The sequence below is a fragment of the Chinchilla lanigera genome, unplaced genomic scaffold (genome assembly GCF_000276665.1).
Source record: "Chinchilla lanigera isolate Chin_1 unplaced genomic scaffold, ChiLan1.0 scaffold00016, whole genome shotgun sequence".
Lineage (NCBI taxonomy): Eukaryota > Metazoa > Chordata > Mammalia > Rodentia > Chinchillidae > Chinchilla > Chinchilla lanigera.
The window spans coordinates 12,762,435-12,787,244 of NW_004955417.1; the positions used below are offsets into that span (position 1 = coordinate 12,762,435).

At 39.6% G+C, this 24,810-nt stretch overlaps 1 protein-coding gene across 2 annotated transcripts in view; it reads left to right on the forward strand.

The window, feature by feature from the left end:
• Cpq (carboxypeptidase Q) overlaps positions 1 to 24,810 on the forward strand; it is a 435,107-nt gene that overhangs the window by 176,606 nt on the left and 233,691 nt on the right. For both annotated transcript variants that reach the window (XM_005381836.2, XM_005381837.2), the window contains one exon: positions 3,414 to 3,621. In XM_005381836.2, the coding sequence (XP_005381893.1) occupies positions 3,414 to 3,621 (208 nt within the window). The remainder of the gene's footprint in view (positions 1 to 3,413; positions 3,622 to 24,810) is intronic.

The following is a 24,810-nucleotide window of genomic DNA, read 5'->3' on the forward strand; positions in this document are numbered from 1 at the left end:
GTGTTTTCATCATAAAAGGACATTCGATTTTTGTCAATTGCTTTTTTAACATCTATTGAGATGATCATGTATTTTTTATTCAGTTTTATTTTGGCAATAACGATTAATTTTTGGACATTAAGCTAACCTTGCATTCCTAGGATAAGTCCTACTTGGTTATAGTGTATAATCCTGTTTATGTATTGCTGAATTTAGTTTGCTAAAATTTTTTGGATGATTTTCTGCATTTTTATTCCAGAGAGATATTGTTTTTTAGCTTACTTTCTACCAATGACTTGTTCTCTGGAGAGCTTATAAAAAATTAGTATTAACCTTTAAATGTTCTTACTTTGATTTTTATGGCTTCCTTTGTAGTTCACCCTTTGCTACTGTTGAATTGCAGGTAGAGCTAGTAAATGAGGGGCAGGAAGGTGGCATTTACGCTGACTGGTCCCTCTAGGACAATTTCACTACAGTGAAAGTACAGGTTTCTACATAAATCTATTGAGTCTTCATTTTGCTTTCTTTTACTAAACAGTGATGGATGCTCTGCCACTGAAAGATGTATTTAATTGTTGAAATAAATTCAAAGGCTTTTATATTGTGAGTTCAGAGCCACAGTTAAGGGGCTGGGGATTTAGCTCAGCGGCACAGCGCCTGCCTGGCAAGCGCAAGGTTATGAGTTTGGTTCCTGGGACCGGAAAGAAAAAAAAAAAAAACAGAGCCACAGTTAAGATGCCTTTCAGTATCATTTCCCCAGTGGAGCCATGGGTGCAAGCCTGGCTCACTATCCTCACTTTGCAAACTTTTACCTGTAACTTATTTGTACAAACTTGTCTAGAAACAGCATTTAAAAGGGCCTATTAAGAAGTGTTCTACTGACCTTCTCTTGAGTAAGAGAGTCTGAGAACAAGGAGATTTTGTTGAATCCCAGACATCACGTAACATAATATGAATAACAAATATTTGGATTGTCTTCCTACATGTTGCAAGATAATTTTCAAATTCATTAATCACTCTACCAACTCAGTGGGAAAAATTAGCACTGAAGAAATAACAACTAATATTTACTAAGTAATTATGTGCCAAGTACTGTCTTAAATCCTTTGCATATACTATCGTCATTATTCCTTGGAGCAGTATTATGAGGCTAACACTAATATTATTCTCCTTTTCATTAATGAGTACATGAAAAACACAGAGGTAATCTAAGGTTGCTCCAGTTGCTATGCAACTGGAGAATGCTGAAACTAGGATTTGACCTAGGTTATGTGTCTCCAGAGCCTTAGCCAGAATTTAGAGAGTACTTACACATCCCAGAGCAGAGATGCAGATTCAGATCTCGGTACTCTAACTTCTGGGTTTGTAAGTCTTTTACCTGTCTTTTGATGAGTGGTGGGTGTTATGGTTTATGTCTGTGTGTCCCCTCCAAAGCCTCATGCGACCATGGGGCAGGCTATTAGAGTTGAATGATTGTGGGTGTGAGAGCTACACCTGCCCTGGGGTAGATAGTTTGCATATGTAAGGGAGAGGAAAAGAGTGCTTGAGGACATTCCTCCTCCATTCCGCCCTGGTGTGTGCTTGCGGCTTATGTTTTGCCGCCCTGAGAGGTAGCTCTTTGCCATGTGCCACTCTGCCTTATAATCTGCCAAGTACAGACTGAAACTTCCACAAACTGTAAGTGAAATAAACTTTTCCTTCCTTAATTTTGGGTGTCAGGTATTTTGTCCCAGCAATGAGAAAAAAGTAACCAAGACAGTGGGATATGCTCAGAAATGTCCACAGAGGGTGTACTCAAATGGTAGTCATGAGTTGAGATTAGGTGGTCTCCGCAAGAATAATATAAGAAGGAAGTTAATAAAATGTTTAACATTTATAGAATTATTGCTATTTTCCAGTGTAAGTTATTTACTCACATAAATTAATTGAATGTGAAGAATAATTCCAAGAATTAGGTGTTATTATTATTACTTCCTTTTATAGAAGAAATTCCTGGAAAAAAAAGTGGGTAACTTGCCCTGAGTCAGTTGTTAATAAGTGACATAATCCAGATTTGAATTTAGGTTCTGTTGTTCCAGAAGCAACATTGTTATATCTATTGCTATGCCATTTCCCTAATGAAATGGTTTCCTGAAATGTGATCAGCACAATGTGGCCACATCAAGAATGCAGTTATGGGTCAAACTGGACCATTATGTTTGTGCATGTGGAGACCAGGGCTACCTCTCTGGGGCAGAAGCCCATGCTATGATCTGTGGGAGAGAAATGTGTTGTGGCTGGAGAGAAGAAAAGGACTCCCCTGAAAATGTGAGACAACCTGAAACACATGTGGAAGTAGGGTCTCACTATGCAGTTCAGGCTGGCCTTGAGCTCACTTTGCAGCCCAGGCGGGTCTCGAACTCACAACGATCCTCCTGCGTCAGTCTCCCAAGTGCTGGGATTACAGGCATGCACCACCACGCCGGGCAAGAAAAATAAATTTTAAAAGAAAGGCTTTCATCTTCTGTCTTAACAGACGATGGGGAGAGACTGACAGGTTGTATTATGTACTTAGAAGCTGGGAGTGTTCCCAAGAAAAGGACTGGTTAGTCACCGCAGAGCTGAGGGAATCCGGGATGGTTTCCTTTCAGGCATGTGGATCTTCTGATCTGGACCGGTGATGATCTCCAGAGCTCCCTCATCTGTGGTTTGAACAAGCAGTTTTAGAACTTCATTAGTAGATACAGATGTTGAGTCAACAGTAGATTAACATGAATTTCAATTATTGGATTTCTAGCAGTTTAAGAAATTAGTAAGAAAAGTTTGATCAGTTGGGATAGTTTTCCTCCATGAGTGCCATAATTAAAGTACTTTGCTTTTTCTTGTGGCAATAAAACCAGAAACCTGAGTTTATTCAGCACTTTCTTTATAGTAACACAAATATTTTCCCAGACGTCGTTGTACAGTTTTTCTGTGCAGTGTTCTGCCACCAACGCAGGGTTATATTTCAGACCTCTGTGTTTGGATGGGAAGAGGGAAGACCCACTGCTGGCCAGTCACTGCAGGGCTGAGAGTAACCAGGCTGGTTTGCATTCAAGCAGCTGGATCTTCTGGTCTACACCTTGGTGGTCCCATATGAACTCTTTGTCTCCTCATACATGTATTCATCTCTTGGACATGAAAACGTGTTAATATCCTCCACGTTTGTGATAATTCCCAGCTCTGAAAGATCATCCAAACTGTATAAAAAGTTCATGTTACGTTTTCAATGGATTATTATTAAATAAAACCTTCTAAGTTGCTTTTATCATAAATAAAAATTATGTTTACATCAAAAGCAAACCAATACTGCCTACTGTTCCTACTCCCTTATGCCAAGGTCAGTGAATTGTCAACGTATGAGGGGTTTTGATCCATCTTCACCTTCAAGGTAACGTGGTGGCTTTTTTTTCAAGTCCTCACACAGGCATGCAGGAATACCAGGATGGTGTGCCCAAGATCCCCACAGCCTGTATTACGGTGGAAGACGCAGAAATGCTATCAAGAATGGCTTTTCGTGGGAACAAAATCATCATTCAGCTGAAAATGGGAGCAAAGAGTTACCCGGATACGGATTCCTACAACACTGTGGCAGAGATCACTGGGAGCAAGTACCCAGAGCAGGTGAGTGGGGGAGGGTCACGGGCTGTCTCATCTTGTTTGACATTTAGAGATAGTTCAGGAAATAGATGGTCCTTATAGCCCCATTAAAACCTTAAGATTTATACACATTTTCCCTATTAAAAGTTGTCCCACTCTGAAGAGGGACAGAAGTAATGGGAGGCCAAGGTGGGATGCATGGTGTGGAAATTCCACCTTTGGCTTGTTGACAGTGATATTTACACAAATATGTTTCTTCTAAGTAGAGCCAGCTTGGGATTTGAGATCGTACAGATAGCTAATACTTACTGTGCTGATTGTGTAAATTATCTTGTTTAATCCTTTTGAAGCTCGGTGAAGTAGAGTCTATTTTCTTCTAGGCAAGGGAATTAAACTAGATAGATGGGTTCTTGCCTGAGTCTACCCTGTTAGTAAATGGACCATCTGAATACTAAACCAAGCTTTAACCTGCAATTAATATACAGTTTCTACATCTTGTTTTTAAAATAGTGGAGACCAATTCAATCTCTATTCTAGCTGAATATTAAATAGCTAAGTTCCTTAATTTATCAGTCTCAGAGAACTTATTCACAAAGAAAGTGATGGCGTATGTAACTAACAGCTATTGTGAGGCTGAGATTAGTGTACATCAGATAGCCCAGGACAGATGCTCACTGACTAAGATTACTTCACTTGACAGCAAATGTAAAATGAACAACTTTTTGTTAGTAATCTTCTTTATTAGTAATAACTGAAATTAGAACTTAAAAATAAATAGAACTTAAAAATAAAGTTAATCAGAAATTCCAAAGTTATATTTTGTTGGAGGGAGTCAATGGGATGGAACAAAAAAGTGAACAACAATGTTTGGTGATAGAGAAATAAGTCTTGGGCACCACTCTTGATACAGTCCTGTGCTGCAGGAGAGATTCACTTTGGAGTTCAAGACCATTTTTTCTCTTCCCAAGTTGTCAGGTGTTGTCAACCGTACTGTAGGCGGTGGTGGCCAAGGGGATAATGGAAAAGCAAGCTTTCAATAAGCCACAGGGAGTCAGATAGTGTTAGAGAAATTATAGTTTCCAATGGTGAGCCAAAAAATAAGCACAACTTTTGGACTTTTGCGAAGCTGATAATTGCAGAAGGGCCAAGAGTCTATATTGTAGGCATTGTATCATCAGACTCTAAAGTGCAGTTCCTACTGAGGTTTTTCTCCACTCAGTAGATTCAGGATAGTTTTGCCACCTTCCGGTTACTAGTCTTGGGTATTAAGGGTTCAGGTTTATTTATCATCAGTTGTTTGAGGAAACAAGCTGATTCTGGCCCTGTGGGTGAGCAGCAGCTGGAGAGCAGGTTGAATGCAACCTGCTGTAGGATCCTTATTAGGATCCTCAGTCTGGAATAGCCAGGGAGTATAAGAGTCTATGGCCAAAGTGTTTGTGCAGAGGTGCTCTTGAGAGCCAGAAAGCTGAGGCGGAACTGGCTCTGAGAGCTTCCTGAGGGACACTAACATCTTCCAGCTGGCAGAGCTCGAGCCTATTCCTTAACAAAGCTTCATTTGTTTTCCAATAAAAATCAGTTTTATTAAGGAATAATCGATATAATGTAAAACTACCAATTTTAGTGGGTAATTCAATGAAATGTGAAAATGTACACACTAGTATAACCATACTACAGTCACGGTAGAGAATGTTTCCATCACCCCAAAGCTTATGCCGGATCCCTTTGCAGCTCATCTCTGGGCTGGCAGCCACTAATCTCCTCTCTAGAACTTCAGTTTTATCTTTTCTAGAATTTAGTATGTAAGTGGAATGTATTGGCTTTCTCATCACTGAGACAGAATACCTAACGCACAACTTACAGGAGAAGAGGTTCAATTTGACACACGGTTTCAGGGGATCCAGTCCATGTTTGGCTGGTTCTTCAGAACATTATGGTGGAGGGGTGTGGTGGAGCAAAGCTGCTCAGTTCTTGGAAGCAGGGAAACATAACAAAAAACAGTGCCAGAGAGAAAGAGGTGAGGGATCTAACACAGATCTGAAATCCACACTCAGTGTGCTGTACTAATCTGCTACTAGCAGGATTAATGGTCACAGAATCATGTGTCTGTGGTGTTTCATGTCTGGGTCTGTTTACTCAGCATAATGCTTTTGAGATTTATCCATGTTGTTTCTCCATTTATATCACTAAGTAATATTTAATTCTATTGACATACTGTAATCTGTTTTTCTGTTCAGCAGTTGATGGACATGTGGTGGTCTCTAATTTTTTACTGTTATAAGTAAAGTTTTGTGAATATTCTTGTCCTAGTCTTTTTGTGGATATGTTTTCTTTTCTCCTTGGTAAATATCTAGGAGTAGAATGGCTGCATTAGTCTAAATTTTAAATACTCCGGACTCTGTCAAAGTGCTTCACTCTGTGTATTCCCTGGAATTTGCTCTTTTCCAGGTAGGTGGATGGGTAATTCCAGAGAGATCTCAGGACTCAGGATTAAAATTTCACCTCTGCCATAGCATTATGTACTATCCCAAAAGTTGTTCATAAATACCTTGTTGCCAAGATGTAAAAGGTAGAAGATTCTAATAATTTCTCCCACGAAGAAGTCACATTATTTCCACAGAAGATGTATGAATGAGCAGAGTGAAGTTAAGTGTGTGTGATTATATTTGGGGAGAAATGTGCGCTACAGCTGGCCTGGAACCACAGGGCATATACAGATGTGAAGATAAGTGACAAGCATGTAGTCCCCTTCAGGTGTGAGGTTGGCTAATGAGCCTGAGTAAGAACCACCCATCTTATCCTCGATAAACACCACCTCTTCCAGGAAGCCTCCTCTGGTAACTCTCCCCTCTTCTCAGCCCTCACTACACCTTACAGATGTCCTGGAAGTCGACACCAGGTTTACCTTTTTTTTCTGTAATGCCTGTCCATAGGCTTGGCATATAGTGGGTTCTCAAAACATCTTTTGTTTCATGATAATGAAGAGAATAGGTGAAGAAGGAAGTGATTGGAAGATATTTCCATGGCTGATCTTTTTTACATACAAAGAATTTTCTGTTGTTTTAGAACACTGATTGCTCATTGGCAAAACCTGAACACAGTGACTGCTTCATATCTCATTCCCTGTCATAGTTTCTCATATCTGTTAAGTGAATCACAGCTACCTATTAAGAGCTATAGACACTTATAAAACTTCAAGCTATTTTTAACCCCAACTCTTTATCATTTACTACAGTTAAAGTCACATATTATTCAGTCTTCTTTGAGAATATTTTTTTAAAAATCTGTTCCAACCTTGCCTTGCAGGTGCTGTTAGTGCCTTAATTCAGGGCCTCACTGTTTCCCTCTCAATTTTTTTCTTCTTCTGGTCTCACTTATACTCTTGTTCTTTGTAGTGAAGCTCAAACATCTCTTTGAAAACAGATTGCAACATGGTATTTTCTTGCTTTTAGATCTCACTGTCCTGTTGCCTCACAGATAAAGGTTGCGATGAAGATAACAGCTGAGGTGTGTGAGCAGAGCTGAGCAGAAGACACAGGAAAAGAGACATAAAGGCAGGAGAGTTCGGAAGGGTTAGAGAAGAGCAGTTCTAGTAAAAGGAAGTTCTATGTTATCATAAATAAATGGAAAATAGGAATGAAGAAAGAGGGAAAGGAAATGTATACTGGAGACTTTAGGCCAACAAATAACTATTCTTTCATTGGCCCAGGAAAGTGTTCAGTTCGTCTAATCTAGCTAACTTTTCTAAAATCATTCACTTTTATTTTTATTTATCAGGAATGCCAACAGTGACCTAAGTATTGGTTTTGATAGTTCAGGTTGACCAACTTATCCTAATATATCTATGCTACTGTGCTTCATATCATATGGAAAAGTAATGAGGAAATTAGTTGCATTGAAAACCATCTTAAAAATAGAAGAGGTTTGTTGAAATTCCCATTACTCTGCCTGCAGGTTGGGTACATGGGATGGCTTGAGGGTCAGAGGGAGGTAGTACCTGACAGACTTTTGGTGATAACATCCAGCATAGTCCTTCCTTGAGGCTGTACGCACCTTAATAAAAGTAGCAGTTTTATTTAGGTAAAGAAGCCTTCTATCTTAGCCCCCAAACCGTGGATAAAATGTAGGGAATTGCAGCTCTGGAAAAGCATATATACAGGATCAGTGAAGTGTAGTACATTTCAAAACCCTATGGCATAATTCAGTCATAAGGCTGAGATGAATTACCATAGAATTTTAAAATGGCAATATTATATATAATTTTACTGGGTTCAGTGTGTGAAAATAGCAGAATAGAGGTATCATACACATACATCCTTCTCTCTTTCCAAAGAACTCACTATGGCATGATTTGGCTGCTCTAAGCCCAGAATTTTATCTCTATCCTGACTTCATCAGAAACTGGCTTCTCCGTGCTTGGGCATGTTGCAGGATTTAGCAGCTCTTAGACACTTTGGAGGGAGTGCATTTCATTAGCAAAAATAGTTCTCTAAAACTGCTGTTACTATCCTCTGAACTGCTTTCTCAGATACCTTTATCCTTGGGAAACCATGTATTAGTCAGCTTTTCATCATTATAATGAAATACCTGAGATAATGAACTTATAAAGAGAAAAGGTTTATTTTGGTGCTTATAGTCCAAGATTGGGAAGACTCATTGAGTCTGTTGGATGGCAGTGATGGGGAGCCCATTGTAGAGTAAACTGCTTACCTCATGGACAGGAAGCGAAAGAGAAAGGAGAAAGAAGCAAGCAAACCACAACACTCTTCAAAGGCTCACCCCTGGTGACTTGAAACCCTCCTACTGAGTTCCACCTCCTCAAGGTGCCACCACCCCTAACAGCGCCACCTGGGGATGAAGCCTATAACAAACGGGCCTTTGGGGGTTATTCAAGGCCTCCACTGTAGAACCGTGGTATCTCTAAGGACCACCTGTTGCTGAGAATGAATCAGAGAGTGAGACTATGAGCTTTTAACTTCTGAGATGATATTCCATAGCAATAAACTAGCACTATAGTTTCAACCCCTATTTCATGGGAAATTTGTCACCATCCATGAATAGGTTTTATTTTTTATTAAATTTATAGAGGTTGTTCTAACACTTAAAACACTTACTCGAGGCAGAAATGAGAGTAAGAATCCTGGTAGCGACTCTATAGCTTCCGGGTGTGGAAACTGAGCCTAGCAGTTACTTGTCTAAGGGGACACATCAGAGCGTGATGGGGCACAGATGGAGCAGGACTCCAGGTCTCCTGAAACCCAGTTCTTCCTAGCCCTAAAGAGTCAATTATTCCTGGGCCACCTTAGCTGAACTGTGTCTGAACTTGAGGAATATAGGTTGACTCAGAATACAGCCGGCACCATCCTTACCGAGTCATACTGTAGAAACTGTGCCTTTCTTCTATGCCTTTCTCCTGACATCTCTTTCTTAGGACACAAAGAGTTCTCTTCTACACTGCTCCTTAGAGTCCTCACTCTGAAGTTTTCCTTGGGAAACTTTACCTGGGCTTAGTTTTTTTTCCCACCGATCTTCCCTCTAGCAGGTCCTCCTTTGGCTCTTCCCTTTTGACTCTGATCACTTTGAAAGAGGCTCTGGAATGCATCCCTTCTGTAGTGCTAATGACTCTATGATGTCCTCTTCCTCCTATTTCTCTCCATACCTTTACCCCTCACCAGTCAGGTAATCAGGTGCATCTGCTTGACAGGGGGCTAAGGAAAAGCAAAAATAGATCTAACAGTCACATCATGTAAATTTTTTTAAAAAAATTTAAAATAATACTAGAGTCACAAGAAGTCACAAAAAGTGTGCAGAGTTAAAGTGTACCCTTTGCCCAGGTTAATATGGTCAGTGATAACATTTTATGTAACGGTACACATCAACCTAGTGAGAAATGTGAAAAGATGCTCCTGAGAGAGAGAGGTATTTTGTGCAAAGCATGGGCTGCCTCATGGTCATTGTCTGTGTAGTGCTAGGTGCAGGAGGGACTCTGTTTTGACATTAGTCTTCGGTCTTATTCCAGGCTTAGTTTGTGATGTTGTCATGATTTTCCATTTTAACAAATAAACAAATGAACAAATGACACAAGGCAAAGAATTGTGCTGAAACTGACCTTACTAGAGGGCAAACTAACCTTAAATTAGGGTAGTGCTAATTGTTGTGCCTGATCAGAAAGACTGTCTCACTAACAGAAGATTCTCCAAGGTTGACTCTTGGCGCCCGCTCATTTTTTTGATCCCCAGTGATTTCCTAGGTCTTATTCTGAGATTTGCTTAGGAAGTGCAACATTTTAAAAATGTTAATATATTCAAGAATTCCTCTGAGAGGATGTTATAGAAAGTGTTTTGAATATTTTTCCAAGGGGGGAGTTGACAGTATCTAAATCGATAAAGCCTTGATGAGAGAAATTGTTTTTTATATATGTCCATTTCCTCTAACAGTTATTTTCCTGGATTTGAAGAAAAATTTCAGTTTCCTATGCCAGAGTTACTTCAGATATAATGCAGCACTATGAAGGCAAGAGGGAAACATCAAAATGAAAGTTCCGGTTTTATAACTTGTCCTCCTTTTTAGTGTGGGGTAGGGTTTCTCTGCATCATCACCATTGACTCCCTGGATCAGATCGTTTTCTTTGTGAGGCTGTCTTGGGCATTTTTGTTTGTCTAACAGCATTCCTGGCCCATGCCCACTCGTATAATCCCCATCCCAACCCCACTCTCTGACCTCTGAACTATTGACCATCAACTATGCCTCTGAACATTGTCAAATGTCTCTTGGAGACAAAAGCCACCTTGTGTTGAGAATCAGTGATATACAGTAATGGAAGGAAGACTACGTAGGTGTAATGGGGCTTTGCTTCTGGGTTTATTTCTGCCACTAGCAGGAGAAGCAACCTTGGAATGCTTGATCCTTCATTTACAGAATGAGGGATGCTGTCTAAGAAGCCCAGAGCTTATTGCCAGCCCAACAATTCCATTATTTAAAAAATTCATGGACATGAATTTTATCATCAATGGATGGTAACAAGGCAAGGTGCTAAAACAGACTATTATTTCAGGGAATAGAGGTGTTGCTGGGTTTTTATCTCTATACTCAAATAAAGTTAGCAACTTTCCTATTCATTAAAGCTAAATTGACTCCTTTTATGTCAATACTTAAGCCTTTAATGTTCTAATATGCTGATGTGCATTACAAATCTTGAAGAGGTAGCCTTGCAGTATTTCCGCAATGTTTGATTATGGAACAGTTTTTCATAGACTATCTAAGCATGAAACATATTGTGGGAAACAGTAGGATAGAGGTATGAGATCCACTAGGTAGGCTATGTTTTGAGTTTTATAATATTATTTTTCCCAATTTTGCATTAATTTGGTAAACATTTTTGTATCTGATTTGTATCAGGCATTAGAGTTACAGCGATAGCACTGGGTGGGAAGTGTTAGCTCTGTGTTTAGAAAGCCTAGTCTATAGAATTCAAATCCTACCTCTTATATGTGATTGGTAGGTTACTTTACTTTTCTGGAGATTTAGCTTTTCCTAGTGTGGAGAGATACAAAAACAAGGAGTTGAGAGGGAGCAGAGACATCTCAGAAGGAGCAGATCACAGTGGGCTGGCACGATCTTTGAAGAACTGTGGCTTTGTCCTGTGGATGCCAGGGAGTTGCTGAAGGATGTTAGCAGTGGATTTGCATTTTATTTCACTCTGCACACGGCATACAAGTTGATCAATATATATGGTGAATGTTTAAATAAACATTATTACAGCAAAGGATATCACAATGAATCCCTCTCAAAATACTCCTCCTTGCATTAAACACACTTATGCTGTTATTCTTGCCACTGTCTCAAGAAGTGGAAGTCCTGTTTGGTGAGGTGGAATCAAAAGTATGATGCGTGTTTCTGCTCAGTGCCATCCAATGGAGAGGCAGGCTCACGAGAACATTATGGGCTGTCCTCATCCACCTTATTCACCAGATCTAGCACTATGAAATTTCTGGCTCAACTTGAAATTTAAAATGACCGCAAAGGATAAATGTTTTGAACGAATTCTGGACATTAGGCAGCCATAGCAGTGCTACTAGAGGCAATGAAAAGAAAAGATTTCCCAAACTACTTCAGAAAGTGGCAGGAATGATGGGTTAAGTTTGTTCAAAGTGAAGGGAAGTGTTTTGAGGTGATTACGACCATGTATTTTTACTCTAATACATTTTAAAAATTTTACACATTGTTCATATCTTTCAATCATACCTTGTACATCTGAGTAGGCAAACACTGAAATCTATCCAGAAGAAAAGAGGCCTTGAATGGAAATATAGTTGAAGTCATGTTGGAAAAGAGAAGAAGGATTTGGAAAATGTTTAGGAAATAAAAATGTCAGGAGTTGTTAAAATTTGGATACAGCAAAGAAGGGAAGGGAGAAGTGCAGTTCAGAGGATTTGTCCGTTAATTCAACAGGAGCTTATTGAACTCTATCTATATGTCGTATGTATCTAATTGTGTTCACAGCACGTGGGTTTGCATGGTAGAGACCTGTAATTAAACAAGCAGCTGCAATACAAGGTGCCACGAGGCAGCACGTGGTGGTGTGGGGGTCATTTCAGTGGCAGCTGTCATGGTCAAGGAAGGCTAGGATGGCTTTCTGAGGAGATTTATTTTGGTCCTACAGCATGCGTAAAAGTTAGCCATACTAAAGGGTATAGACTGGGGTTGGGATAGCGCATATTCCAAGCAGAGGAAACAGTACATATAAATGCCTGAAGAACAATGTCATTATTATTTTTTCAGGAATGTGATGTGACTTCTTGTAATTTCTAAATCTGTTTGATAATGAACCTTATTTTTCATGGAGTTGTACTGCAAAATAACCTAGAGAGAAGGCATCGCCTACTTCATGTATATATGTCTTTAAAAATGTATTATTGAAAAGCTCAGCAATCTCTTTGGGAACTGTTTTAACTGATGCGGTCAAGACCTTTGTCAAAGGAATAAACAAAATCTGACTGACCTGGTGAGCAAACTCCTTCCGTGCATAGTTGAATAGCTAGAGGCTTCACAGCAAATGCAGCTTTGCCTTTCATCTGAATATGTAGTCTGATGATTTGTAAAACTTTCCTAGTGAGTACAACAGGTTATTCTGCCTGAGTGGGAGCCGTTTTACTAACTTAAGCAGCTGTTTAAACTTTCATAAGCAAAGTAATTATTAAATCTTTCATGAACGTATGGGTTGGAACATTTGTTCACGTCTTAACCTTGAATTGGAAAGTTTTGAGGGGTGGAGTTGCAGAGTTTTAAACTGGTGAATTCATTCTTTTTTTTTTCTTTCTTTCTTTCTTATTATATACTTTTAATGGCTTAGAACAAGCCAGCCTAAATCATGGGAGGAAAAATATATGTGTGGTAAGCATGAGACGTTTCATTGTTTATTTTTCAAATTTCTGAAATGTGCTCATAACTATGCATGCCCCTGGGCTCATAAAAACAGCAAATGGAAATAACTCCAGCCAGACAGGTTGTTTTAGATAGTTAGCCACCCAGGTAGGCAAGACAAACCTGGGAGATGACTTTTTCCTGGACCCAAGTCATCTCAGTGTGCCAGGGGGATTTGCAAATAGGTGGGTGTAACCTTTCTTAGGTTTGAGGGCCTCTTCCTTGTCAAAGATGGAACCACTGAAAATAATTGTAGTCATAAAATGAAAGATGATTCGCATCTATTGAACACTTACTGTACAGAAGGCATATTCTAAATCTTCTTATATATTATTTCCTTCAGTGAATCACTATAACCTTGTCAAATAAGTACTGTTCTTATCCTCATTTAGCAGGAAAGAAATCAATTCTTAGAGGGATCACAAAGTCTTCCAAGCATCCCAGTGGCAGAGCTGGGATTTAAATTTAAGTCTGTCCTATCCTGAAACCTGTGTTCTTAACAATTCATCATCCTGCACTTCTTAATCTCTTCCTTGTCTAGTTCGTAAAATACTGCTACCTAAAGCATTTCCTCTTTTATTCAAAATGAAAAGAAAACCCCCTGACGACGAGAGTTGCCAATCAATGCCAATAGCAAGTGTTTGTTAAAAGTCTATGGTGGGCAGGACACTGTTGTAAGTTTGGGGAATATTCTGGGCTAGAAAATAGAGAAGCAAAGCAGTCAGTGCCTGCTGACTAGGAGGAGAGTAATTATAATTTCTAGAAGTCAGACTCTATATCCTGGCTGACCCACCACTAATTGATGCATATAGGACATTTTACACTGCCATATACTCTAATCTATATTATTCCCCCTTAATTTTGACAACAGGTCTAACTATTACAATTACTACTTTAAAGATGAGGAAGCTGAGATTCACAGGCATTAAATAACTTGCAACAAGTATGTGATTTCTTTCTAACTTGCTATGGTCACTGCCTAGAGCCTTGCAACTATATTGCATAAAATAAATGTTTTGAGGATGCCTCTAAACACAACTAGAAAGCAAAAACATTTAAAGAAGTAATTATGATATAATGATGCAGTAAGAGCAATGTTGGTAGTTTTAAAGTATGTCCATACATTTTTTTATCTCTTTTTGAAAGACAGAGCTGAATTGCCTTCTCATGCGTATGGGCTCTGCTTAGTGACTTGTGATAAATAAAGTGACAGAAGTGATGGCATGACAGCCCAGAGTAGAATGCTCAGGTGACATGGCTTCCTCTTGATCTTTCTCTTGGGTCACTTGCTTTGGGAGCAGCCAGCTGCCATGTTGTGAGGATAGTCAAGCAGTCCTGTGGAGAGATCCGAGTGATGAAGAACCAAGGATTTTTGTTCTCACTCAACACAAACCATCCAACAGGGAAAACCAGCAGATCCGGGGTAGCCTTCAGAGGACTGCAACCACAGCAAATACCTCATTCTCAACCTTGTCAGAGGCTCGAAGCCAGAGCCACCCAGCAAAAACACTCCCACATTCTTGAGCCACAAAGACTGCATAAGATAACAAATATTAGTTGTTATAAGTCCCTAAATTTGGGGGAGGAAACTAGTGCAATAACAATCAAGAAGTGCAAGATAGACAGGGAAAAAAACTCTTATGTGTCTTGAAAGCTGAGCACTGAAAGATGAGAAATATAAATAGGAATTTGACAATTGGACAAGATATTTATTGTGAGGTGTTCTGGAGAAAGAGAAGAGTATGTGCAAAAAAGCACAGAAGTGTGCCACAGCAGGTATACTTGTGAAACTACACACCATAGGATAAGAAAAAAAAACCACACAATTCAAAATCAACATCAGCTTGAGTATGGGGATCTCACTAAGAATGTATTGTATGAGTTGAGTTCCATATGGACTATTGGAGAAGAAAGCAATTAAATTTGCTTTTTGAAATATTTACTTCAAAAATTAAAACCTGAGTGTACTGTGTAAACCTTTAAAGTGGAGTCTAGGCTATCCAGAACAGCCACCTCCCTGCTGTTACTTCACTGGACTGCCTGCCTCCATAGTTTGAAAACTTTAGCTTAAATTTTGAAAGCCAAGATGTAACTAATGAAGAACACCTGGATTTTCCCCAGGATTTCACTGCACCAGTTCTGTTACAACAATCAGGTAGAAATTAAAATTTTATAACCAATTAAATGTTTTGCTTGGCCTCACCATGCTACCCTACTCAATATTTTAGAAAGAGAATTGCCCAAATTGCCTTGTTATTCTATGACATACCTTATTCATTGAGTGACTATTTATTGAGTGCTATCCATGTTACCCACTGTGACATGCCCATAAACCAAATCCTTATGGTTGCACAGATCTCAGCATCCGAGTTTCAGCTTTACTGTTTTCTAGAGTTAATAGCAGTCTCTGATAAAAATACTATGCTTATTGTTGAAGTTGAGTTTTTAATATAAAGTTAATACCTACTCTTGAAAAATAGGAAAACATGAAAAGAATTTTTATTTGGAAATACACTAACTCAAAGAGTTGCTTTTAGTGTCTTACCATATTTCCTTGACTTTATTTTCTTCTGTGAATATTTTTGTGCAATTGTATTTCATACAAGTAGATACTATCCAATCTTATTTTTACTTAACATTAGGAAAGTAATATATTTAAATTACAGATATTTTATAATTTGCTTAACCCCATTAGATGTTTTGATTAGACATGGATCTTTTAGTAAACATGATGCCACATGTAAATAAATATGTAGGCAGGGAATTGTGACTTTGTCTTTTGAATTGTGTGTGGGGGTTGGGATAATTAGGCAACTTTAAATAATATTCAATAGAAAGCTTAGGAATCAGTTGGTATGGTTTCTCTCCCTGACAAAGGGGACTCCCTTTATAAGGTTCTAGGGTGGCCGTCATGGCCATGTGCCAAATGTGCATTATTGATATATTGTTAGTTAAATTAAGCATGAATGATTGGACAAAGATCATGATTATTCTGTGAACATTCATGATTGTTAACTTAAGGTTAAGCAACTTAATTTAATGTCATGTCATTTTAATGTCAGCAATTATGGACAGTTAATGTGTGTTCTTCCTTAGTCATGCCTCATCTCTTTGCAAAAGTACAATATTTCATTCCAAATTTATACTGCCCAGATTTGTAAGAAGCATTCTCTTTGCTCAGTGCTTATATCAGAAAAAATTTGAGTTTATACTATACACTTCTACTTGTGCATTTTCATAATTAATCTACAAAACGCTGGGGTGGATATGAGGGCATTGGTCCTTTCTTCATTTTTCAGGGGATATTGTGTGGGCCACAGAGATAGCATCTGAATATCTCTGTTTGAAGCTTTCTCCCTCCAGGTTAGGTACCATCACTCAGTCAATATGCCTTTAGTATACTGTTATGGTTTGTGTCTAGATGTTCCTCCCAAAGCCACGTGCAGTCATAGGGCTTTTTCAGAGGTGGCTGAATCTAGAGTGTGTGACACTGGGGTTAAGGGTGCATGATTAGTACATCGGTCCACTGATTGTTTGGGCTAGGATTAAGGGTATGAGCACTACACTTGCCTCAGGGCAGGTAGCCTACATACAATATAAGGGACAGAGTCTTCTTCTCCTTCTCTTGTTGCTTTTGCTGTCTTCTGCCACAATGAACTGTTGACCCTCTACCATGTGCCACCCTGCCTTGGAGCCAGCCTATTAGGACTGAAACCTTTATAAACTGTGAGCCAAATAAACCTTTTCCCCTTTACCTTTGGATGTTGGGTATTTTGTCTCAGCAATGAAAAACTGACATATACCTTTATGTAGAAGTAAAAAAAAGCAACAGCTTTCTCTTTTATGTAAGATGTCAATGTTCCTCAACTCTGGCAAAGTCTTACATCTCCAAGGTGTTTTTCTGGTCAGACCTTTTCCCACAAGTAATCCATGTTCTAGAGATGAAGAAGCTTTCTGTTTAGTATGTTTGATATCTTTCTTACTTCTGTACCTTCCCCATACTAATCTCCTTTTCTATATCTACATAATGAAATCTTACCCACTCTTTCTTTGTTCATTTATTGATTGTTTCAGCAACATTCATTTACTTAATAAGTACCTCCTGAACATGCATGTCAGACACTGTTCAAGGGCCCTCTCAAATTCCACCCCTCTCAAGTTTTCCTAAACATTAAGCCATACCCAGTGTTCTACTCTTTAGAACTTCCACAGGTCTTTTCACACTTCTCTTTTGTTATAAATCCTATATCTCATTTCTGTGCATACTCACAGACTCACACTCAAAAATGCATTTTGAATTAAAGAAAAGGTAAGTGAATGAATACGTGAACAAACTAAAGAAAGAAAAGTAATGGCTTCTGTACCAGCAGAAGCTAATGAGTAAAATAAGGTGGTTAAACTGGGATGGAAAGTTAAGACTGTCCTTGGTTTCTGGTCTGTGAAATAGCTTCACTATGATTTCCATTTGGATCATTCTAACACAAAAAAGTATGGAATCCTCATCTTCTGTCTGGCAGATCATTGCTTTTTTACCACCTTGCTATCACATTCTAACCCATCTAACAGTGGAAGTCAAAGGCAATCAGTGCTTCTCACTGATTTGTGTTATAAGACCCAGTGTTTTGCTTTCCATTGTAAGATCCAGGATAGCACTGGACAGGAAGATTCTTCGAGAAGAGGGCCATAATTTATTTTAGCAATGAAGAAGGGCTAAGGACCTTAATTAGTTCCTGACAGAAGGCACCAAAACATTGATCATAACCCTGGCCTGGTATTTGCCATGTTTTAGGGGCTTTATTTTTCAATCTCTCATTCAATTCTCAAAAAAATCCTATGAATCTTACACTTTGATTTTCCCTGTGTTGAAGATAGGGAAGAAAAAGTTTAAACAGATTAAACAATTGGTCCACGCCCATAGTACTAATAAATATGGGGAGTGAGTAGATTAAACCTAATTACTCACTCTCTGAAGCTCAGAAACTCAACCACTATGCTCATCCTTATCTATTTATGATGTTAGAATGTGTGTGGGCTTTAACAGTGACCCCTCAAATGATTTTTTTACTTGTAAACTTGTTTCTGCACTAGCGCTATGAACAGATAAGACCCTGGGGTTGCATTTTTGTTTCTTTCTATTTTGGTTGTTTCTATTTTGCCAGACAAATCATTGAAGGCACAGAAAGAGGTCATCTCAAATCATGGTCTTACTTTGAGTGGTTCCTTTTCTTCTGTGCACCATTCACTTAAAAGCAGAGTAGACTGGAGATGATCATTCCTTCAAAATCTGGACTCATTTGGAATTTTATTTTTTAGAGTGGACTTCTAGAGCAGAAAGGGAGAAAATTGCAGGGAGTCTTTATTTAAGGAATTGGGGCTTGAGAAAGATGCTTTGGATCTGCTCTGCCTCCTTTTCTTCGGGAGTGGTCCCTCTCTAGTATTTGTGCTTCTAGGGGATTGCTAACTCACACTCCCAAGAACTGGGATTGAGCAGAGACAAGCAGGCGGGAGAGGTTGGGGGTGTCTCATCTTTAATGGTGCTCTGAACAGCTTAGGATTTCTGGGCTTCAGTCTTCCTTTGTGCAAAGTTGGGTTCATATACCTCTCTGAGTGGTTTGAAAATTCACTAAGATGATGGCTGGAAATCTTTGGTGAAAGGTTAGTATGCCATGGATGTTAGTTACCACTCCTTAAGGATCAGTAGTTCTGAGGACAGTTCTTCCTCTAGGACCGCCCCCAAAGTAGAGTTTAAAGTGAACTTTCCACTGAGGCAGCGGGAAATGCAGAATCACTGAAGATGTTTGAAAAGAAGATCCAACCATTCAAATGATGAATTAACAAAAGATAATCAGGTGATTACAAACTGTAGAATGATACACTGGTACTTTGTCAGAACACTAGTGCTAAATCTCATAGTATTTCAATCCTAGAAAAGTCAGTGGTTCTGTGGAAACTCATGCCTTTTGGGGTGTGAGGTGGAGGAGCTGGCCAGGGATCTGGACAGAATAAAAAGACTGACGATCATTTCTAAAGGAAGCAGCCATCCAGCTATCCATGGTCAAGTCCCTGTTTTAATGAATAGAGTTATGGTGAGACTCCAGCATATTAATACATATCCCACTGCAGTGATGAGAACGTCAAAAGTGAAATGGTGCTTGTTAGATTTGATAATAGGAATACAGAGAATTATCAAGGAGATGTCCAGGAAGTATCTGTGGTAAGGAAACCTGGGATCAAGACTTTGTATATTCTAGCTGATGAGAGGTTGTGGGTAAAATCAGATTGCCCTGGCTGAAAAAAGAAAGGGTCCTAATAGCTGGATGGACACAGCTATGAAGTGATCAGAGAGCTATGATCAGGCATCTTTAATACTGTGTCCTAAAGAGAGTATTAGAATTCATAGGTGCAGCTGTAAACACATTTAAAAGGTGACTTCTTGTTATTTTATTTCAAATTTGAACAATTGCCATTTATTTGTAGTCATAGAAAAAGTACGTTGCTTAGAAGTTTGAATGGGTTTCTACATAGGTAAGAGGGTACAATTTAACTCATTCTAGAATGAGGTGTGTCAGAATAGAGGATGAGAGAAAGAGGAAGTCAGTAGGAGGGACATAGGATGAGAAAACTTTCTTCTCTCATCTAGGGACTTTGGGCCAGCTCTTGAGGGGAAAAGAAGGCGTTGCCTCTGACAGCCCCTCCCCACCTTGCCTTTGTTGTCCAGAATTGTTTTTGCTCTTCTCAGTCTCTTCTGGCTCCAGATGAATTGTAGGAATGTTTTCTCTAGTTCCATGAAGTATGCTCATGGAATTTTGATTGGGATTGCATTAAATGTGTGTAACAATCTTGGGACTGTCAGCCCCTCTTTTTTAAATCCACTTCTTCCACTTCCTGATACCTTTTCTTCCTAACAGAATCTTCTTGTTGCAAAACAATCCAAAGACAGATGTGTTATTCATATTATACAGTTGAAAAAATGAGACTCACAGAGGATATGTAATTGGTTATATCCATATAATAAGCAATTAGGGAAAGTCAGTTTCATAATAATTATGTCTGGCTCTAAAACTCATGAACTTTAGCAGTTTTGGCTGGGACTATCTTGAGTTAATTGTGTCACCATTACTAAAATAAAGAAATATAGAGGGAGTACAGTTTGGATGTATGGTAAATGGAAAATGGAAAATTAACTTGGCTTTAGAAATGTTGCATTCTGAGATGCCTTGGAATAGTCATATGTTGCTTTCTATTCCCAAGGGAAATATTGGTTCATTGCCCAGTGGTGGAGATGGGTCAGCTTGGACTGTTCCATTTGTGGCAGAGGGGTGAGTAGATAAATATAGATAGGTAGTTAGAGAGATAGACAGGCAGGTATAAAACTGTTGGTGAGTTGGGTATTTGCAAGTTGAAAAAGATCTGCAGTCACTAGTCAGGATTTCTCTTGCTCCACATCTTTATTTACTCTTGTATCCATGAAAAATAGAACTTTCATATTTATTCTTTTATGCCCAAGGGCAGATAGTGCTGGCTATGAATGATGTATAAGTGATAATTTTGTATTGTGAGCATTACCCTGGATATTGGAATCATAGTATCTCAAGGCTGGATGGGAACTGAATTTTCTCTCCTGGATCTGTTCTATATTTAGGCTTTACTTTATACCTGCAGGAGGCCATCTTGGTCTTCTAGCTAGTACCTCATATATAAAATAGTCTCATTCTTGGGGTAAAATCCTCATTGAGTGCAGATATTCATTGGTTGGTTCTGTTCTACACATAAAGTAAAAACCCAGTGTCTCTTCCACATGAGAGCTCATCACACTTTTAGAAAGAGCCCCCATGTTGCTCCTGATTTTCTCTCATGAGGCTGAACTCCATGTCTTCAGTGGATCCTTGGGGAGCACCATCCTCAGGGAGAGCTTTGTTGGCTCAGGTGGTGGGAATGTACTTAGCAGATAGCTCCAGTGCCATGCCCTTCAAGTATCATTTCACTGGCAGAAAACCACTCATCCAAGGCCACACCCTTTCCTGATGCGGATCTTATCCAGTGACTGATTCACATGTAGTGTTAAACGCCTAGTTATTTCAATTTACTTAGCGACAACCTTGATTAGCCATTTCATTATCAGGGCTGTTCATGATACCAGCTGAAGCCATGGTGGCACTGCATTGCAACTTGACTGCATCTTCTCTTCTCTCCCTTCTTGTGTTCTTCCCCTCTTTCTCAGGTGTTCATCCTAAGGCATAAACATTCTGCATGCCAAACTCTGGCAGAGAATCTACTCCTCTGGAGGGAACCAGCCTCTAAATTGTGGCATCAAGTCTTTTCATGAAGTCATTCCAGTTTGTTTATGGACTGAGATGCTTTGATAGGGCTTCTGGAGTAGATGAATACCTGGGAATAATCTATATACTAATAATGCACTTGGACTCAAGGAATATTTTACATTGTTTCATTGCTGTGCATCCACTGTATAAAGTTTATACAATAGTGAAATATTTCAGTAGGGGTGTCTCAGCTTAGATTCGTCTTCAAAAGCAAAGCCTGAGACAAGGACTGACATGTGAGTAGTTTGTTTAGGGGAATTATCTCAAGGAACAGAAGTGGGAGTCTGGGAACATCGAAGAGAGGAAAGCCTTCCCAAGGGTGTGTTATTGAGCGACTCACCACTATGAGCAATTGGGATACACTCCCACTTGGGACCTTCTGAGAAGCCATATGGACTTGTTTGCTAGAGGATAAAAGACTATTTATCTACCAGCTCTTGATCCAGCTGGCCAAGCATTGCCCCTTGAGATGTTTCTTCCCTCATCCTTCTAGGTTTGGGCAAGCCACAGCACAGCTGAGTGAGTACCTGTCAGCTTCCCCAGAGGCAGGCAGAGAAGCCCTGGGCAGAAAGTGAGCGATGCCAGGTGCAGCTGAGGAGAGGTGCTGTCAGCAGTGACGGGAAGAAAGTGTCGGACTGAGGGGATGTGAGACACGACACAGAGGGAACCAACACAGGGGACAGCTGTGAGCAATAACAGTGTGTTTCCAGAGCTCTCTTTGTGAAGGACAAAGTGCTTTGAGCAGGATTCTCTCCTAACACATCTGCGGTACTATTGCTAGGCTCCTCTGCTTTGATCATCAGGGACAGAGAGACTTTGAGATGAATTTGATACAGTGAAGCAGTGTGCTTACTCATGAACAAATTGCTTATTTTGGCTAGCTAGACTTGTGAACAATGAGACAGTACAAAGAGAAAGCATAGATATAGAAAAGCCTACCTACCCTGCATGCTGGTATACCATTTAACATTACATTTATTACCAACCGTTTTGACAATAGTTTTAAAATGAATTCTTGAATGTCTTTGATCTAGCTGCTGTGTGTCCACTGCATGTTGAATGTCACAGAGATGGTGCTGTGATGGCGCTAAGCCGTGTAGTAGTTTATTGTCAAATTGAGGTGAGGAGTGAGGGCCCTGGGAGATGGCTTGGAATCCAAATGAAAGATCATCTTCACTGTGCAGACAGAAGCAGTATTCCAGATTCATAACCTGTGTAAAAATTTCCTTCCTGTGTGAGTTAATCCCTGAAATAATCCTTGTGATAATCTCTGTCATTTCATAGTTTTTCATTGGGAGATTCCTGGTGAGTTCATCCTTGAGGCAGAGATGTGGGTTTTCTTCAAGAGATTTGAGTGCAGTAGTCACACGTTCTGTTAGCATTTGTACTTACTTTGCGAAAGCTTTGAATCCCAAGGCCTGCCTAAGATTCTCCTGGCAGCACTTGTATTGTCTTTTATTATAAAGAGAATAAAAAATAATAAAATAACAACACAGACAAAAATAAAACAAAGCAAAAACAGTAAAAATGACACAGGGTTTCAAAACAAAATGATAGGAGTTAATAGTGGTTGTTATATTCTCTTCAACAAAGGTGCTCAGATTACCAGATGTAAGAATGCCATATTGATCAAACCATTAAAGAGAATAAAAAAAAAATTAGAAATGATACAGAACACTCGTGTTGTTTAATAAAATATCAAAAATGTCATAGTTGTCACACTAGGAATGTGACCTAATGGAGCAGACCAGGACAGCAGGACGGAGAGGCCGGTGACCTGCAGGGGAGGATGAGAGCTACTCATCAACAAAGTGGGATGTATGAAGCATGGGGGTGGGGAGCAGCCAGGGAAGTCAGAGAAGAATAAGTCCAGTTCACCTCAGGAAGCTCTTCTGAGAAACAGGAATCTAGGCAGGAGCATGAAAAGAAAGAAAAAAAAATGGATCATCAAGCTAGAGAACCTGAGAAACCAGAGGTGAAACTGCAAACACTAAGAAATACTGATTTCATGTCACTTATTGCATGTCAGGTGCTGTTCTAATGATTTGATAAATAAAAATAATTTAATTCACACAGAAAGCTTACAAAACAGCCTCTATTATCATGATCAATCCTATTTAGTAGATATGATAACTAGGGCCCTAAAGCATCAAAATGTCCTATAGTTGGTGAGTAGCTGAGCTTAACTTCAAATCCATGTAATCTTTCCCCAGAGTTCATGGTCCTTGGAATATAGCTTAGGGTGAACAAACCTTCTCATATATAAGATTCATATACATTATGATTTCCTTTGGTGAAAGGAAAGACAGATTCAGAAGATGGGGAAGTCAAGTGTGACAGGCACATTTGTTTATGCCTCATCAGGTCCCTGTGCCCAACTGCATCTTGTACTGTACCACTCAATCACCTGGTCCAGGAGAGCTGGTCCTTGGCCCTTCCCTGCATGGCCAACCAGTGCCTGGATTGGAGTTCCTGGCTTTTCCACCCACATCAGGGCTTGGATGAGATACTAAGCCATGGGGCATGGCATGCGGCTGCATGAGCACCAGAAGCCAGATGATCTACCTGGCAGTACAGGAGAGTTAGCTCTCGTGCAGTGAAAGTTGATCAAAGGAAAGCAGGGGTAGAAAAGCAGCAGCTAAATACATTTCTTCACCTTCCTCTGTTCCACTGTGAGGTATGAGTTTTCCTTCTAGTCTGTTGCTTTCTTTGCATCAACTGGAGGCACCCATGAAAGACCTGTGAAACATCTTTGTGGCTTCTCACAAAGCAACAGGCAACACAATGGCTCGTTCTCTGACATCACTGGACACTGCTCCTTGTCTTAGCTTTCTTCTTTTTAACCCTTGCTGCCCTGGGTTTGCCCCTCCTCCAAAATGCATCAAACGCCAAACTGAAAAAGTGAATCTGCTCTAAGAAGTAGAATCAAATGGAGTAGTGGATGTAGCTTTTTACAGCATTTCATTGTTTAGAGACAAGGAAGGTCATAGTCTTTTTGAAAAATACATTCAGAATAAAATGGAAGTTGATATTATGATGAAAGCATAAATTTCAGTCCTTAATAAGAAGTCACCATAATGTGCTTATAAAGGAGGAAGTGGGAATTTTAAGAGAAAAGGATGCCCTGAGCAGGCCAGCTGTAAGTCAGCTTTGCTTACTGGCTATTTTGCTTACATCCTCTTCCTTTGATTACCAGCAGCAAAGACAGGCTCCATTTTCTGAACACTTTAATATATCTGATGCCACTCCAGGGACTATATGTATATTTTGGCATTTACTCCTGCAAGGTAGAACACGGAGACACAGAGAAGTGACTGTCAGACAGCTACTGTGTGTCAGAGCCGGACTGCAAACTTAGTTCTGCCTTCTGCTGATTCCTAGACTCAAAACCGTTACCTTCTGCTGCCTTTTCCAAAGTTCCTCACCAAAAGAAGTCATCTGAACAGAGAAAAGCCACATGGGGAGGAGATAT